At 44.1% G+C, this 15,888-nt stretch overlaps 2 protein-coding genes across 8 annotated transcripts in view; both read right to left on the bottom strand.

Moving 5' to 3' along the window:
- Positions 1-261: 261 nt before the first annotated feature.
- LOC129412275 (complement C1q tumor necrosis factor-related protein 3-like) lies at positions 262-1,526 on the bottom strand. Its single transcript, XM_055165549.1, has 4 exons — positions 1,375-1,526; positions 974-1,002; positions 727-858; positions 262-661 (listed from the first exon to the last, which is right to left on the bottom strand). The coding sequence occupies exons 1-4, from the start codon at positions 1,524-1,526 to the stop codon at positions 387-389; spliced, it is 588 nt and encodes a 195-aa protein (XP_055021524.1). The 3' UTR covers positions 262-386.
- Positions 1,527-2,926: 1,400 nt separating this feature from the next.
- rtel1 (regulator of telomere elongation helicase 1) overlaps positions 2,927-15,888 on the bottom strand; it is a 30,550-nt gene continuing 17,588 nt past the window's right edge. The window contains exons 18-34 of one of the 7 annotated variants that reach the window (XM_055166037.1): positions 15,643-15,683; positions 15,478-15,563; positions 15,307-15,384; positions 15,060-15,137; positions 14,306-14,452; positions 13,481-13,596; positions 12,420-12,543; positions 12,139-12,331; positions 11,897-12,051; positions 10,559-10,654; positions 10,057-10,264; positions 7,262-7,396; positions 5,446-5,536; positions 5,312-5,370; positions 5,048-5,236; positions 3,315-3,473; positions 2,927-3,216 (exon numbers count right to left, since the gene is read on the bottom strand). In XM_055166037.1, the coding sequence (XP_055022012.1) occupies positions 3,161-3,216; positions 3,315-3,473; positions 5,048-5,236; positions 5,312-5,370; positions 5,446-5,536; positions 7,262-7,396; positions 10,057-10,264; positions 10,559-10,654; positions 11,897-12,051; positions 12,139-12,331; positions 12,420-12,543; positions 13,481-13,596; positions 14,306-14,452; positions 15,060-15,137; positions 15,307-15,384; positions 15,478-15,563; positions 15,643-15,683 (2,011 nt within the window). In that variant the 3' untranslated portion in view covers positions 2,927-3,160. Of the gene's footprint in view, positions 3,217-3,314; positions 3,474-3,559; positions 4,597-5,047; positions 5,237-5,311; positions 5,537-7,261; positions 7,397-10,056; positions 10,265-10,558; positions 10,655-11,896; positions 12,052-12,138; positions 12,332-12,419; positions 12,544-13,480; positions 13,597-14,305; positions 14,453-15,059; positions 15,138-15,306; positions 15,385-15,477; positions 15,564-15,642; positions 15,684-15,888 lie in introns of those variants that run through there. The other 6 variants (XM_055166036.1, XM_055166035.1, XM_055166034.1 and 3 more) reach the window with 6 other exon arrangements.

The raw sequence follows: 15,888 nt of genomic DNA on the forward strand, positions 1-15,888 counted from the left end.
TCGATCGTACAAAGTCACTGTAGTTGAGTCAGTTTTTGAGACGACTCTAGTTTATTTTGTAGATTTTAAACCTGTAGTTGTTCTTGTCATTAAGTCAAATCTGATCCTGATTCTTGTCAGAATGGTGGATTTGACTGAAAATCTGTGTGCTACAGTTTTCCTTTCATGTTTCACCTGCTCAGGAGCTTCAAAACTCCTTTTATCAGACAGTGGATATAAAACATTCATTTAAGAAAGAAAGAAAGAAAAGTCCTCTACCTCTTAAGACATTAAAGTTTTATTTATTATCGCGTGCTTTGATATGTCAACATGATTCTCAATCCCTGGAGGATGTCTGGGGTGAGGGAAGTCTGGAGGTCCCGACTGCTGCCCCTGTGAGCGGCACATCACAGTGTGAAGAGCAGGTGACCGCTGAACGTGTTGTGGTGATGGTCGTTGTCGTGAAGTTTGCGGCCGCAAGGTAAAACGACATAAACCACATCTCCAAGGTCCAGAGAGAGTGAGACTGCGTTCCCCGCAGAGGTGGACCCGCCCTCACTGCTCTCATGGGCCATAAACACACCACACCCGTTCTTCATCAGATAAGCTTCAGCTGGATGACTACAGCACTGCGCAAAAAATTGAAAGTGGTACACTCCTTTAACCGGAGCTGTGAAGATGCCTGCAGGAGGTTTTGAACAGAATTATAAAGACGAAGCTTGGAGTTTTTTGTTTAGGTTCATTTACCTGTTACTGGGTTGTAGCCATTTCCAATGTTTGTAGTAACATATTTATACACAAGAGTCGTATCAGCATTAAACGGTCCAAACATCTGATCACCTTTCTCCAGCAACGCAGCAGAGAAAGCCACTTTCTTCACTGAAAAGAGACATTAGGACATTAAGAACAGTATTTATTAAGATAAACCATAGACGTGTTGTTACTCCCCTCGATTTTAAACGAGGCTCAAAATCATTCTTTGGTTTTAACAAACATTTATTCAGACAGGAGTCGTCCACATGTCTTCACACGTCTCAATGCCGACACAGTCAGAACTATAGAAAAGAACAAATCAAACCAAAATAAAATGGAATTAATTAACATGAACTTACTGAAAAAACAACTTATTTATTACTATATATTTATTTGACTAAATAATTAATATGAATATTACAAAGCGTGTGTGTGTGTGTATAAATATATAAACCGGCCTGCTTCTTGACTCCCCTTGTTTTTCAGCAGCTTGAGCTCATTTCAGTGTAATGTGAAATAAATAATAATAATAATAATAATAATAATAATAAAAACAATAATAAAAAAAACAATAATAAAAAAACAAAAAAACATACACACAATACTACTACTAATAATAATAATACATACATACATACATACACATATATACATATTCTTCTAAAGTGTAGAAGTTTACCCTGGTTTTCAGTCTGAAGCTCCTTCACCTCGGCTCGTAGCTGCAGAAGTTCCGCATGCAGCTTTTTGACGTCCAGGGAGGAATCCTCAGCATCATGAGAGCTGTTGTTCCCCATGTTTGACAGAGTGGCTCTGTGCTTCACTCTGTGTTTTTATTTCAGAACTTGGGCGTGTTCTCCTGATCTGCACTGTCATTGTTATACACAGTGTGACCAGCAGAGGGCAGAGTGAGTCTCTGGCACTTCCAGTAAATGAACAGGACACTTTTTAGTCCCATGGTCGTGTCAGCTCGACGGCTGCACGGCAAAAAAAATTATAACTAGTTCAAAAGACGTTGTCGATATGTACAATGTTAATTCCAGATAGTCAAAGTGTTTAAATGTTAAAAGGATTTGCCATAAACAGTCTGTATAAGAGAAGTTCTAAGAGACAGTGGTGGAGTTTACAATTTGGGGGCCCTAGGCAATGTTTTTTTGTTTTATTGTTTTTATGTTTGTCTGTTTTTCCCCATCCCCACACGCACAGCTCTATTTGAATTATGTTGGATTAGAAACTTTTCTTATTAGTTCAGTCTCCTTTTAGAAAACCAGAACTAAAAGTAGTTTTGTTTTTTTGCCAGTACAATTACAGTTTTGTTTACATCCATTACATACGATTATGATTCTGCTGTGATTCTGTTCAAATCAGGGTCAATGTGACGAGTCCATTCTAACGTGACGAGGGAAATTCTTTGACAGTAAGAATGGATTTGACAATCAGATACTTGATGTTTTCTCATTTAAAAGTAAAAATACTCTCATTTAAAGTCATACTGAGAGAAAATCAAATTGCTCTGAGGCCTCAGTCGTTAGTAGCTCTGAGGGACATTGGTTGGGGGCCCCTCCAGGTTCGGGGGCCCCTCGCTGGACGCTTACTGTTGCCTAATGACAGCTCCGCCTCTGCTAATCGAGTGTGTCGTCGTCTCCACAGAGTTCAGCGCAAACGAAGCTCCCGTTGCCGCAGTTACAGGCTCAATATTTGTAAATCTGCCGCGAGTCTCATAGCAACACAAGAGCCAATCACGACGGAGGAGGTTAAATGTCCCGCCCTTCTCAGCGGAGAGCAGGAAGGAGTGCACAAGCTGTCAATCAAACCTGTTGCTAACACTAGTGGGAGGGGCCTCGGGGAATGAAGGCGTCTGATTGGTCCGTTATTTATGTTCAAATTTAGATTTAGGGACAAAATAGAGAAATAAAAAATTCATGATCCTGTGTCATAATCTGAACATTTAAGAGCAAACTGCCGAGGCCAGAGTCAGAAGGAGCACTTCCTGTTTGGAACGCGGTGGATAAAGTGTTAGTTGTGTCCATTTCTTTATACGGACTCTGAAAGTGACGCACACAGAGACACAGAGACACAGAGACACAGCTCCACACGCGTCACTCTGAGCGCTTTGACGACTCGACTCGTTTGGCCCATCACTAATAATATATATAAAGAGCAAAACTTTCTTCAACAGAACCAACACAATCACACATCATTTAAATATTATAACCATTTATTTTTAGATTTTTTTATACTAAGATAAAAAAGTGAATCCATAAACGACATAATCCTCCTTTTGGTCCGTTCTCCAGGTCAGGTCCATCTCAGTCTGTTCATCTTTAAAATCCAGGTCTGTGCGCAGAAGTCCGACCGTCACGTGTGCAAATACTCGAGTAAAGTCTGTTTGAGGAGCAGCGTTTAAAGTTCAACCCAAACCTGACGCTCATCACCTCCTCTGACTCGAGAAGAAAGTGGAGATTTTGCTTTGAGTTTTCACTGGAGCTGGAAAAGAAAAACACGAGAGCTTCAGTGAGTCGTTTAAGAAAGACACAGACAAACAGATCTATTTTGTTGTTGCCTCATATTGTGTCTAAACTCACCAGAGTGACCAGAGTGACCAGAGTGACCAGAGTGACCAGAGTGGTCAGTGTTTATTAGTGCAGGAGTTTCCTCCGAGTCGTCGGTGCAGCGGCCGATGAGCGACTCCAGCAGGTTTTTAAACTGTTGTTTGTGACGAGGACGAAGGAACATCCCAAAACCTGAGACACACAAAGAGTCACACGTTACACAAAACACACTGTGTGTAAAGGACTGTGGAGTGTGACCAGAGACTGTGTGTAAAGGACTGAGGAGTGTGACCAGAGACTGTGTGTAAAGGACTGAGGAGTGTGATCACAGACTGTGTGTAAAGGACTGAGGAGTGTGACCAGAGACTGTGTGTAAAGGACTGAGGAGTGTGATCACAGAGTGTGTGTAAAGGACTGAGGAGTGTGATCACAGACTGTGTGTAAAGGACTGAGGAGTGTGACCAGAGACTGTGTGTAAAGGACTGAGGAGTGTGATCACAGAGTGTGTGTAAAGGACTGTGGAGTGTTAACACAGAGTGTGTGTAAAGGACTGAGGAGTGTGAACACAGAGTGTGTGTAAAGGACTGAGGAGTGTGATCACAGAGTGTGTGTAAAGGACTGAGGAGTGTGATCACAGACTGTGTGTAAAGGACTGAGGAGTGTGACCAGAGACTGTGTGTAAAGGCCTGTGGGAGTGTGATCACAGAGTGTGTGTAAAGGACTGTGGAGTGTGATCACAGACTGTGTGTAAAGGACTGAGGAGTGTGATCACAGACTGTGTGTAAAGGACTGTGGAGTGTGATCACAGACTGTGTGTAAAGGACTGAGGAGTGTGATCACAGACTGTGTGTAAAGGACTGAGGAGTGTGACCAGAGACTGTGTGTAAAGGACTGAGGAGTGTGATCACAGACTGTGTGTAAAGGACTGAGGAGTGTGATCACAGAGTGTGTGTAAAGGACTGAGGAGTGTGATCACAGAGTGTGTGTAAAGGACTGTGGAGTGTGACCAGAGACTGTGTGTAAAGGCCTGTGGGAGTGTGATCGCTGTTACAGTTTAAATACTGTCGATTTGAGCTCCTGAGACACACATGGGATAAATTTTGCATCTTGGAATCTGCTCGCACAAATATGATCCTTTAATCCTGCATGAACAGCCTCCCTCAAAGTTTTTGGCACCAAGTCCAAATTTGTTGCCAGTTGGTGAAGTTTTTCCAAATGCTGCAGTGAAGCTGCACAGTCCTGAGTGAGCTGGGGGAGTGTGTGCAGCAGATTCCAAAACACAAAGCTACTACTGTTTGGGAGTGAACGGCTCAACCTGAAAAACACAACAAAAATAAAACATTCAGTATAAAATCTTGATCTGTTTCTTTACATTCTATGAAATTTTGAGGTTATTTAAACAAGAATTGCAAAAATTATTGGCCTACTAAATGATGTCCATTTTTTTGGGACCCCCTGTAGATTCACGGTGTTCACCTTCAACAATCGATTAAAGAAGGCGCCTGATTGGTCTGTTATTCATGTGTGTAATTTACGGACAAAACAGAAGAAAAAAACCCCAGGATCATGTAGCGCGGCTTAATAGAAATATTTTAAGACTAAAATGACGACGCTCACAGCAGCAGGTACAGAGAGAGAGGAGTGTGACATTTGGAGCCGGAAGCGCGCCCATGCTCACTTCTTATTTGGAGCTTTTGTCCCTTTCTAAATTCCGTCTGTGTTGACCTCGTGTACATCGTTGGTGTTGGTGTAAATGGTGGACGTACGTTTCAGGAGGTGGAAGTCCTGGTCCCTCTCGGTCAGGAGGCTCACCACGACGCTCAGCAGCTCCTCGTAACGCTCCGTCTGCTTGTAGCTGCGGACGGCCTGGAAGAGCCGAGCCGATTTCTCCGCTCCCAGAGCCGCCTTCACGTCCGCCAAGAACGAGGCGTGGACCGAGGTGTTCGGGGCAGACGCTGGAACAAAAACACAACAAAAATAAAGTCTGGTTTTAATGAGTTATTAGAGCAGAGGAAGTGTGGGGTTCATACCGGTCTGTGAGTGCGTCAGACCTCCACACGTCAGCTGCTCCTGGCCCTGGTTCAGCTCATGGGTGCTGAGCTGCTGGGTGCTGAGCTGCTGGGTGCTGAGCTGCTGGGTGCTGAGCTGCTGGGTGCTGAGCTGCTGGGTGCTGAGCTGCTGGGTGCTGAGCTGCTGGGTGCTGAGCTGCTGGGTGCTGAGTTTGGCGCACGAGGACGACTGCTCGGTCAGCGCGTCTGCAAAAAAGAGAAGGTCACGATGTCAACACTGGAGAACTTGCTTTCAGTCTGACGCTGCGTTCATGTGCTCCTCACGGTTCCTCGTTTGTGTTCACGAGCTTTTATCTCAGAAAGTCTGGATTTTGATGTGACCATGAGAAAAGTATTTAGAAGTATTTAAAAGAGGATACGAAGTGTTGTCTTCTAAACGTGAGCTTCTTTGTTTGACTTTTGCTCGTTAACGTTACAGGATTGAGCCTCTGTTCCCTCAGCTTTATGTCCCCTCATTTTTTTTCTTTCCAAAATTAGGTTCCCACATTTCCTTTATCATCAATTTGCATCAGATTTTATCCTCATTTCTCTCAATTTAGTCACCAATTACACCAAAACTATTCTCCAGCAGCAGCTCACTACAGATGTGATGTGGAGGTCACGGTGCAAAAGACCAGAGGTTAAAATGACTCTGAATCATCCATTTAAATGTGGAATAAAAATAAAAATGACTTGACTTAGAGTTTTATTTTGAGAAATTTTTGAAATGAGGGAACATAGAGCTGACCCCAGTGTTCCATCAGTAATGATTTAAACTTTTGTATTCTGGGTTTTTGTGTTGATCTGTTGCCGTTTTGATCCTGATAACTCACATTAAACCTCTGAATGTAAAAACGTGTCAGATAAAAACACAGATCGGTTGTTTTTGGTTCATTTCCTCAGCGCACTGACGTCGGGCTCTGGTGCTGCGTTCAGGTGCATTTTTCAACTCGGAAAAACATTTTCTCGAGTTCAAGAGGAGTTCATGAACGCAGCGTAAACGTACGACAACAGTCAAACGACACAAAGCCGAGTGACACACAGGTGCTTGAAAAAATCATTATCACAATTATTTTGGTGAATATTGAAATCACGATTATTCTAATGATTATTTTTTTGTTACATGATGCATTTATTATAACATTATTATTCTCTCTCAAAAACTCTGGTATTGATATTTTAAAACTTCCAAATTGAAAATAAATACAGGCTACAAATCTGATTATTTTAGTAGTTTATTTTATAATTTTATTATTATTGTTGTTATTATTATTATTATTATGTATTTGTGCAGCACGTTGGAAACTGTTTTTTTGTGAAATGTGTGACAGAAATAAAGTGGATTGGATCTAAACCTTAGAGCAGTTTGAATAAAATAAACATGAAATAAGGCAGAAAAAATATAAATAAATTTACAAAAAATATAAATAAATAAAATCAATTAATAATAATAAAATAAAACCCATACATTTATTTTGGATACATAAATATATCCAAAATAAACTCTATATCTCTACTGTATATGTAAAAAATTAAATAAATCTATTTATTTATATACAAAATATCCCAAAATAAAGTTTGTTAAGCTTTAAATCATTTCAACTTGATTCTATGAGTTTGGAAATCGTTTGACTCACAAACTGAAATTTTAATTAAATTCAATTAATTGCACAGACTGAGGTGTGAAGCAGCTGAAGCTTTGTGGAGGTTAAAATCTGATTACGGTTCATATTTTTTAGAATTACAGGAGCATTTCATGAAGTCAAAAGGTCAAAGTCACAAAGATCTGCTCTTTTGTTTCCACTACTCAATAAAAAACTGTTAGTCGATACAATAACAGTTAAACATCCTGAGACACGGGACAATTCGATTCTGAACTCGATTCAGATTGTGGAACATGATTTCTGTTGCAGACTTGCTGTCGTCTCTGACCTTGCTGGATCAGTGCTTTCTTGTCGTCTTTGGACAGAGCGTGGTCTGGTTTGAATCCACAGCCGGTCCCCGTCGTCTCTCTGCACCGAGCGTCAAACCTCTGCTTGTGATGAGGACGAACAAACTGATAAAAACCTGCAGCAAATAAAGATAAATAATGAAAACATCCAGCACAGAGTTAAAAACGCACAAACACAAAAACAACTGAAAATACAGTCTGTGTCTGAATGTCTCCCTCAGCCCCTCACCCCTCACTCACTCTATAAATCAGGTGTGGGCAGTTCTTTTTTCCATGGGGCCACATGAGAAACAGAAAATATTGTGAAGATCCAAATTCTGCATAATATTAACTGTATTTCTTTATAAAAATCAGTAAATCTCATTGTTCTGACGAGCTGCTCAGACTGGGAAAAGTTCTGTCTAATGATGTTCTGATTAAGCAATGAAAAAGTGAAGCTGCCGAACAAAAAATGTCAGTAAAAAAACACATCTTAAATAAAAGCAGCGCAGCTTTAGTCCAGGCATGAGGTCAAATGATAAAATGTTTATTTTGTTTTTCCAAATGAGCTTAAACGGGCCGGACAGAGTCGACCAAAGCGCCGGATGTGACCCCGGAGCTGGACAAGGCCCAGGTCTGAGTTAAAGACTCGTTCACAGAGATTCAGATTCAGGTCACTGCAGTCGGGTCACGTGACTCTGGCTCTGGGTGAAAAACTTGTAATAAAACTGGATTGGTGTCATAAATAAAGATCAGATCAGATTGGGACGTAAGCGTTTATGGACTAATAATAATCACCAAGTTTAGTCACGATAGGTTTCATGTAAACAGACTGGAATATTTGATTTTTGTCTGAGATGTGGAAATTATCGCTTTATAAACAGCTCGAGTTAAAGTAAACAGCAACACGAGCACGTTTTTACCATGATGTTTTGTGTTTGAAAGTGTTTTATTCAGAATCACAGCCACAGACCAGAGTTTTTATCTGCTTCATTCACAAGAGTCTCAGTCCAGTGAAACTCTCCCAGTCCACTGTGCTCAACACTGACCCCTAGTGACCAGCTGGACACTACTTACTCACCAACTGGACATTTGGACTCCACTGAAAATGGTGTGGCCCCTAAACAGCGCCCCCTGTAGGGAGTAGTGTAGAGCGTTACCCCGCAGGAGGCTGTGGGTGTTGCCCCTGTAGGGAGCAGTGTAGTTACCCCGCAGGAGGCTGTGGGTGTCGCCTCCTGTAGGGAGCAGTGTAGTTACCCCGCAGGAGGCTGTGGGTGTTGCCCCTGTAGGGAGCAGTGTAGTTACCCCGCAGGAGGCTGTGGGTGTCGCCTCCTGTAGGGAGTAGTGTAGAGCGTTACCCCCGCAGGAGGCTGTGGGTGTTGCCCCTGTAGGGAGCAGTGTAGTTACCCCGCAGGAGGCTGTGGGTGTCGCCCCTGTAGGGAGCAGTGTAGTTACCCCGCAGGAGGCTGTGGTGTTGCCCCTGTAGGGAGCAGTGTAGTTACCCGCAGGAGGCTGTGGGTGTCGCCTCCTGTAGGGAGCAGTGTAGTTACCCCGCAGGAGGCTGTGGGTGTTGGCCCTGTAGGGAGCAGTGTAGTTACCCCGCAGGAGGCTGTGGGTGTTGCCCCTGTAGGGAGCAGTGTAGTTACCCCGCAGGAGGCTGTGGGTGTTGCCCCTGTAGGGAGCAGTGTAGTTACCCCGCAGGAGGCTGTGGGTGTTGCCCCTGTAGGGAGCAGTGTAGTTACCCCGCAGGAGGCTGTGGGTGTTGCCCCTGTAGGGAGCAGTGTAGTTACCCCGCAGGAGGCTGTGGGTGTTGCCCCTGTAGGGAGCAGTGTAGTTACCCCGCAGGAGGCTGTGGGTGTTGGCCCTGTAGGGAGCAGTGTAGTTACCCCGCAGGAGGCTGTGGGTGTTGGCCCTGTAGGGAGCAGTGTAGTTACCCCGCAGGAGGCTGTGGGTGTTGCCCCTGTAGGGAGCAGTGTAGTTACCCCGCAGGAGGCTGTGGGTGTTGCCCCTGTAGGGAGCAGTGTAGTTACCCCGCAGGAGGCTGTGGGTGTTGCCCCTGTAGGGAGTAGTGTAGTTACCCCGCAGGAGGCTGTGGGTGTTGCCCCTGTAGGGAGCAGTGTAGTTACCCCGCAGGAGGCTGTGGGTGTTGGCCCTGTAGGGAGCAGTGTAGTTACCCCGCAGGAGGCTGTGGGTGTTGGCCCTGTAGGGAGCAGTGTAGTTACCCCGCAGGAGGCTGTGGGTGTTGGCCCTGTAGGGAGCAGTGTAGTTACCCCGCAGGAGGCTGTGGGTGTTGCCCCTGTAGGGAGCAGTGTAGTTACCCCGCAGGAGGCTGTGGGTGTTGCCCCTGTAGGGAGTAGTGTAGTTACCCCGCAGGAGGCTGTGGGTGTTGGCCCTGTAGGGAGCAGTGTAGTTACCCCGCAGGAGGCTGTGGGTGTGTTGCCCCTGTAGGGAGCAGTGTAGTTACCCCGCAGGAGGCTGTGGGTGTTGCCCCTGTAGGGAGTAGTGTAGTTACCCGCAGGAGGCTGTGGTGTTGGCCCCTGTAGGGAGCAGTGTAGTTACCCCGCAGGAGGCTGTGGGTGTTGGCCCTGTAGGGAGCAGTGTAGTTACCCCGCAGGAGGCTGTGGGTGTTGGCCCTGTAGGGAGCAGTGTAGTTACCCGCAGGAGGCTGTGGGTGTTGCCCCTGTAGGGAGCAGTGTAGTTACCCCGCAGGAGGCTGTGGGTGTCGCCCTGTAGGGAGCAGTGTAGTTACCCCGCAGGAGGCTGTGGGTGTTGGCCCTGTAGGGAGCAGTGTAGTTACCCCGCAGGAGGCTGTGGGTGTTGGCGTCCTCTGTTAACACGGTCGTCTCCTCCAGCAGCGTCTCCAGGTCGTCTGTTTTCTTGTAGGTCTGAAGAGCCTGGACCATCTTCTCAAAGTTCATCTGACTCAGAGATTTCTTCATCTCGGCCAGAAACGCTTTGGCTCTGCTGGTTTTACCTTCTTCAGACGCGTCCGAGCTGCTCCTTTTCTGCGTAACAAAGACACGCTGTGATGACATGACGTGTGAAGATGTAAACTGTTCGTGTGTGTGGTGTTACGGGCACTTGAAAGTTCTTCAGTTTCTTTTTAAAGTGCGACTAACCACCTAAACTTCACCCACAACCACATTTTAAACAGAGCTGCTAAACTGGGCGAGCTCTGGAGGAATAAAGAACAGTGTGATCGGTGGAACAGGTAAAGTATCTCCACTTCAGACTCAAACTGTTCATGATACAAACATCTGGACTGCAGGGGGGATCTTCATGTTTCTCTCTGCACAAACCTGGTCTTGGACGAGTTTGATTTTGCGTTTTCCTCCTCGGAGTTCGTCGTCGATCCGTTTGTCGTACTGCAGAGACAGAGTGGACAGTCGACTCGCCTGCACCACACACAACACACACACACACACACACACACACACACACAACACACAACACACACACAACACACACACACACACACACTCTGTGAGTTTTGAGTCGTGTTACAATGACAGTTGTGTTTTGTTTCATTCACATGTTTGAGTCACACTTTATTATTCGTCTGTCTACATGTCCACAGCTCCAAACGCTCTGCTCCACCTTGTGATGTCATGAAGTGGTAGTTTAAGTGAACATGTGTCTGCCGTCAGTGGCGACTGTGACACATTTAAGTTCATGTTTTGTAATATTCAGATTTACACACAGTAAAATACTAAAAAACAATATATAGTAATAAATTTGTGATATTTTTTCAGTAAGTTCATGTTAATTCATTTCATTTTATTTTGGTTTGATTTGTTCCTGTTTCCAGTTACAGTGTTGTTTCTGGGGGGACGTTTTAACAGGTGCACTGCCTTTTTCATTGGAGACAGACGAGGAGCTGCTCTGACCTCTGAGCTTAAAGGACATGTTGTTTTAAGTTAAAAGTTTCTTCAAGAGGACGTTCTAAGACTGTTGTTTTATTGTGTGATTATTTTTCTGTGTGTAAAAGCTGTGTGACTTTGATATTCATGTGTAATTAAGTGTCTAGTGAAGGTGTTTTTTTATTACTTTATTTATATGTGAAAAAACATTTTTAGGAGGGTTAATTTTAAGTTTCGTATTTTATTTTCTATAGTTCTTACGGCGTCGGCATTGAGAGGTTAATTTACATGTGAAAGACTCCAGTCTGAATAAATGCTTGTTAAAACCCAAGAACGATTTTGAGTCTTGTTTAAACTCGAGGAGAGAAACAGAACAGCTCCTTTTCTCTTTAGTTCAGTCGAGATCAAAACTCCAGGACTGAAATGATCCAGATGATTCTAGTGAAGGTGTGTGGAGTTTAAAAACACAGTGGAGAACTTCCTGTGTCGCCACATGATGACATCACAAGGTGGAACAGAGTGTTTTCAGTTTGAGAAAAGAACTCAGCCTAAATGTGCAGGTGTGTGTTAAACATGTGAATGAAACAAAACACAACTCCAGGTCTGTGTGCGAACAGAGCAGAAAACAGAACATGGAACGTTCTTGTCTGGTGAATAAATAGAGCTGCATTATTGTATAAATATGAGCACAGATAATAATAATAATAATAATAATAATAATAATAATAATAATAATAATAACAGTTGTAAATCAGTGACTCCTCATCAGAGACTCACCTTCTCCTCGCCCGCCCAGGACCCGTCGTCCTGCCCCCCCCCACCCTCCTGCTCCAGGGCGTCCAGCAGAGACGTGGGCCTCCTGTGGACCTCGGGGGCTCCACACTCGTACTTTATGCAGATTTTGGCCATTCCACTGGACCCAGTGTGGTCGTCTGAAACAACACACACTGTAAATACTGTGTGTGTGTGTGTGTGTGTGTGTGTGTCGATATATGTTGTAAAACTGAGCACAGACTGACCCAGCCTCCTCCTCTTCAGACTGGGGATGTGAGCGTCCAGAGCTGTGGCCTTCTGTGGCTGCCAGCTCAGTGTGCCCAGAGCTCTGTGTGCCCCCTGTGCCCCCTGTGCCCTCCCGCCCGCGCTGGAGCTGGTATCTGCCCCACACACTGCGGTCTCTCTCGGGGCTGTGGGCTTCTTCTGGACAGGGGGTCTCTACAAAGAACAGAACACATATTTAAGGTTTATGATCCATCACAGCGCACACACAAACACACACACACACACACAAACACACACGTACCATTTTGAGTGCCACTCTGAAGAACTGTGACACGTCCCGGACCACGTTTCCAAAGGCGTGATACGGGCGCACGTACGGCCGGACCCACTTGGGCAGCTGAGCGACGGCGTTGGGGCCTTTAAACCTGATGAAGAAAAAACACATCATACAACCATCCACTGTTGTGTACATGTTGTGTTGTTGTGTACATGTTGTGTTGTTGTGTACATGTTGTATTGTTATGTACATGTCGTGTTGTTGTGTACATGTCGTGTTGTTGTGTACATGTCGTGTTGTTGTGTACATGTTGTGTGTGTACATGTTGTGTTGTTGTGTACATGTTGTGTTGTTGTGTACATGTTGTGTTGTTGTGTACATGTTGTTGTTGTGTACATTTGTGTACATGTTGTGTTGTTACATGTACATGTTGTACATTGTGTACATGTTGTGTTGTTGTGTACATGTTGTTGTGTTTGTTGTGTACATGTTGTTGTGTGTTGTGTACATGTTGTGTACATGTGTTGTTGTGTACATGTTGTGTTGTTGTGTACATGTTGTGTTGTTGTGTACATGTTGTGTTGTTGTGTACATGTTGTGTACATGTTGTGTACATGTTGTGTACATGTGTTGTGTACATGTTGTGTACATGTTGTGTTGTTGTGTACATGTTGTGTTGTTGTGTACATGTTGTGTTGTTGTGTACATGTTGTGTTGTTGTGTACATGTTGTGTTGTTGTGTACATGTTGTGTATGTTGTGTACATGTTGTATTGTTATGTACATGTTGTGTTGTTGTGTACATGTGTGTGTTGTTGTGTACATGTTGTGTTGTTGTGTACATGTTGTGTTGTTGTGTACATGTTGTATTGTTATGTACATGTTGTGTTGTTATGTACATGTTGTGTTGTTGTGTACATGTTGTGTTGTTGTGTAGTTGTGTACATGTTGTGTTGTTATGTACATGTTGTGTTGTTATGTACATGTTGTATTGTTATGTACATGTTGTGTTGTTGTGTACATGTTGTGTTGTTGTGTACATGTTGTGTTGTTGTGTACATGTTGTGTTGTTGTTGTGCGTTGTACCTCTCGTCACAGAGGAAAATGGCTCCGTAGTCGTCCTTGTGGCGGATCACTCGTCCTACAGCCTGGTTCACCGCACGGAACGCCTGCTGCCGGTACCACTCCTGCCCCGTCAGGTACTGATCCAAACACAGAGAAACCAACAACAGGGTCAGGTACTGATCCAAACACAGAGAAACCAACAACAGGGTCAAGTACTGATCCAAACACAGAGAAACCAACAACAGGGTCAAGTACTGATCCAAACACAGAGAAACCAACAACAGGGTCAAGTACTGATCCAAACAGAAACCAACAACAGGGTCAAGTACTGATCAAAACAGAAACCAACAACAGGGTCAAGTACTGATCCAAACACAGAGAAACCAACAACAGGGTCAAGTACTGATCAAAACTCAGGGATCAGGATAAAGCAGGATGATTTTATTTTACGCAGAACAGTGGAGCTGAACAACGATCACCGACTCCACAGTTTCTTTCTCATTCATTTTTCTCATTGACTTTCAGGAAGAAAATATTAAAAGTTAGAAAACTCAGACATAATCATCTACAGGGTGACTAATGACCATAAGGATCGATAATTTTATTTAAAATCTGTTTCTGAAATTTTACAAACCGCAAAGTTATTAAAACATTTCACAGAATTCTGTGTTTTAAATGTGGACAAAAAACAACTGTGTTATGAATATGAGTTAGCAAAAGGGAGGCAGTGATATTCATAATAATATCGAATCGTTCGATACTGGTGTTATGATTCGATACACGTGTTCGGTGGATAAACACGTGTCCCTGTGTGGACATTTACAGTGGGCTGTTTACTTCTCTAACCTTGACTCCGGGGGTTTTCTTGCGGCACATCTCGTCCAGAAACTGCATCTTGAGGATGACGCGAGGGTCCATCTTTGGGGGAAAGGGGAGACCCGTGATGATGACTCCACGACCGTACGAGTCTGCGAAGTCCAGACCTTCACTGGCCTGAGGAGAAACACACACAGATCAGAACAACGGACTGACTTAAAGCTCCTATATCACACAAAACTGACTCTTGTGAACTTTAAGTCATGTTCAACACCCTCAAAAACAAAAAGTTGAGTTTTGTTTCATTCACATGTTTGAGTAAATCTTTATTATGAGTCTGTCTACATCTCCAAAGCTCCAAATGCTCTGTTTCACCTTGTGATGTCATAAAGTGGTAGTTTTCAAGTGAACAGCTCAGTTCAGTTTAGTTCAGTAGAGATTGGCAACTCCAGGTCTGAACTGATCCAAATGTTTCTAGTGAAGCTATACGGGACTAAACCAGGTCTAAACCAGGACTAAACCAGGACTAAACCAGGACTAAACCAGGTCTAAGCCAGGTCCATGTGTGTATTCTAGTCTCTGTGTTCTTATACTTGTTCTGATTCAGCTCCAGATCGTTCTAAACACATTCAGGAAACGTTCTGTTCTGTCAATGGGACTTTTTTAGTATCGATACCTGAGAAACACGATTATCTAGTTTCGATTCTAGTTCTAGTATCGATTAGTGTTTGAGCGCTCATACATGCGTTGCCTTTTAGCCGTGTGTGCTCAGGTGACCTCTCACCTTTCCTCTGCACACGGCGAAAAAGCTCCCGCCCTTTGACACCGGGTCGTCCACTTTGTTGTAGTATCCTTCGATCACCTGCAGGGGGAGTGGAGAGGGTTCAGACAGAGTTACACCGAGAAGAGTGAACAAACCGCGGCCGTGGAAGAAGGACTCAGGTTTGTTACTTGAGGAAAAGTGCAGACATGAAAAGTTACACAGTGCAGCTTTAAGTACAGTACTTTATTACTTTGACAGACTCCAGTACCTCAGTGAAGGTTCCTTTGCCCTTTGGCTCCACAAACATGGGCTTCACGTTCTCGATGCGGTCGGCGTGACCCTTCTCCTGCACAAACACACGGTCAGAACAACGAGGAGGAAGAGGAAGAAGAAGAGGAGGAGGAGGATTTTATGAAACGTGAACGACATCTGAACTTACTCTCCAGAACTCCAGAGTTTTCTCCATCAGTGGGAAAGAAGGAAAAAACACCAGGAGGCCGTGAGGAACCACACGACTCAGGTTTGCTGCAGGAAATCAAAAGAACATTTTAATATAAATAAAAAAACAAAACTGAATCTGTGGAGTTTTAAATCTCACTCTCACCCACAGTGCTCCCCAAAGACGCCATGTTTTCTGGGAGGAACCTACGACATAAAATAATAAAAACAGTTAAGGCGGACATTAAATTTGATTCATTCATTCATTTATTGGTCGCTTTTTAAGAGTCCGGGCCCCAGAGAGAAGCCTCCATGTTTTCACCTGAGAACATGAAGGAAACCTACACAGACACAAGGAGAACATGCAAACTCCTCACAGAAAGACCTGGGTGAACACGAGTCAAACCCAGAA

The sequence above is a fragment of the Boleophthalmus pectinirostris genome, unplaced genomic scaffold, assembly GCF_026225935.1.
Source record: "Boleophthalmus pectinirostris isolate CB_2022bp ecotype Guang Dong unplaced genomic scaffold, ASM2622593v1 HiC_scaffold_8, whole genome shotgun sequence".
In the NCBI taxonomy this organism is placed as follows: domain Eukaryota; kingdom Metazoa; phylum Chordata; class Actinopteri; order Gobiiformes; family Gobiidae; genus Boleophthalmus; species Boleophthalmus pectinirostris.

Coding starts and splice junctions, on each gene's coding strand:
- LOC129412275 (XM_055165549.1), bottom strand. CDS start 1,526: ATGGGGAACAACAGCTCTCATGATGCTGAGGATTCCTCCCTGGACGTC. Junction 859..973: donor CGACTCCTGTCTGAATAAAT/GTTTGTTAAAAC, acceptor GTCTCTTTTCAG/TGAAGAAAGTGGCTTTCTCT. Junction 662..726: donor TGGCTACAACCCAGTAACAG/GTAAATGAACCT, acceptor AACCTCCTGCAG/GCATCTTCACAGCTCCGGTT.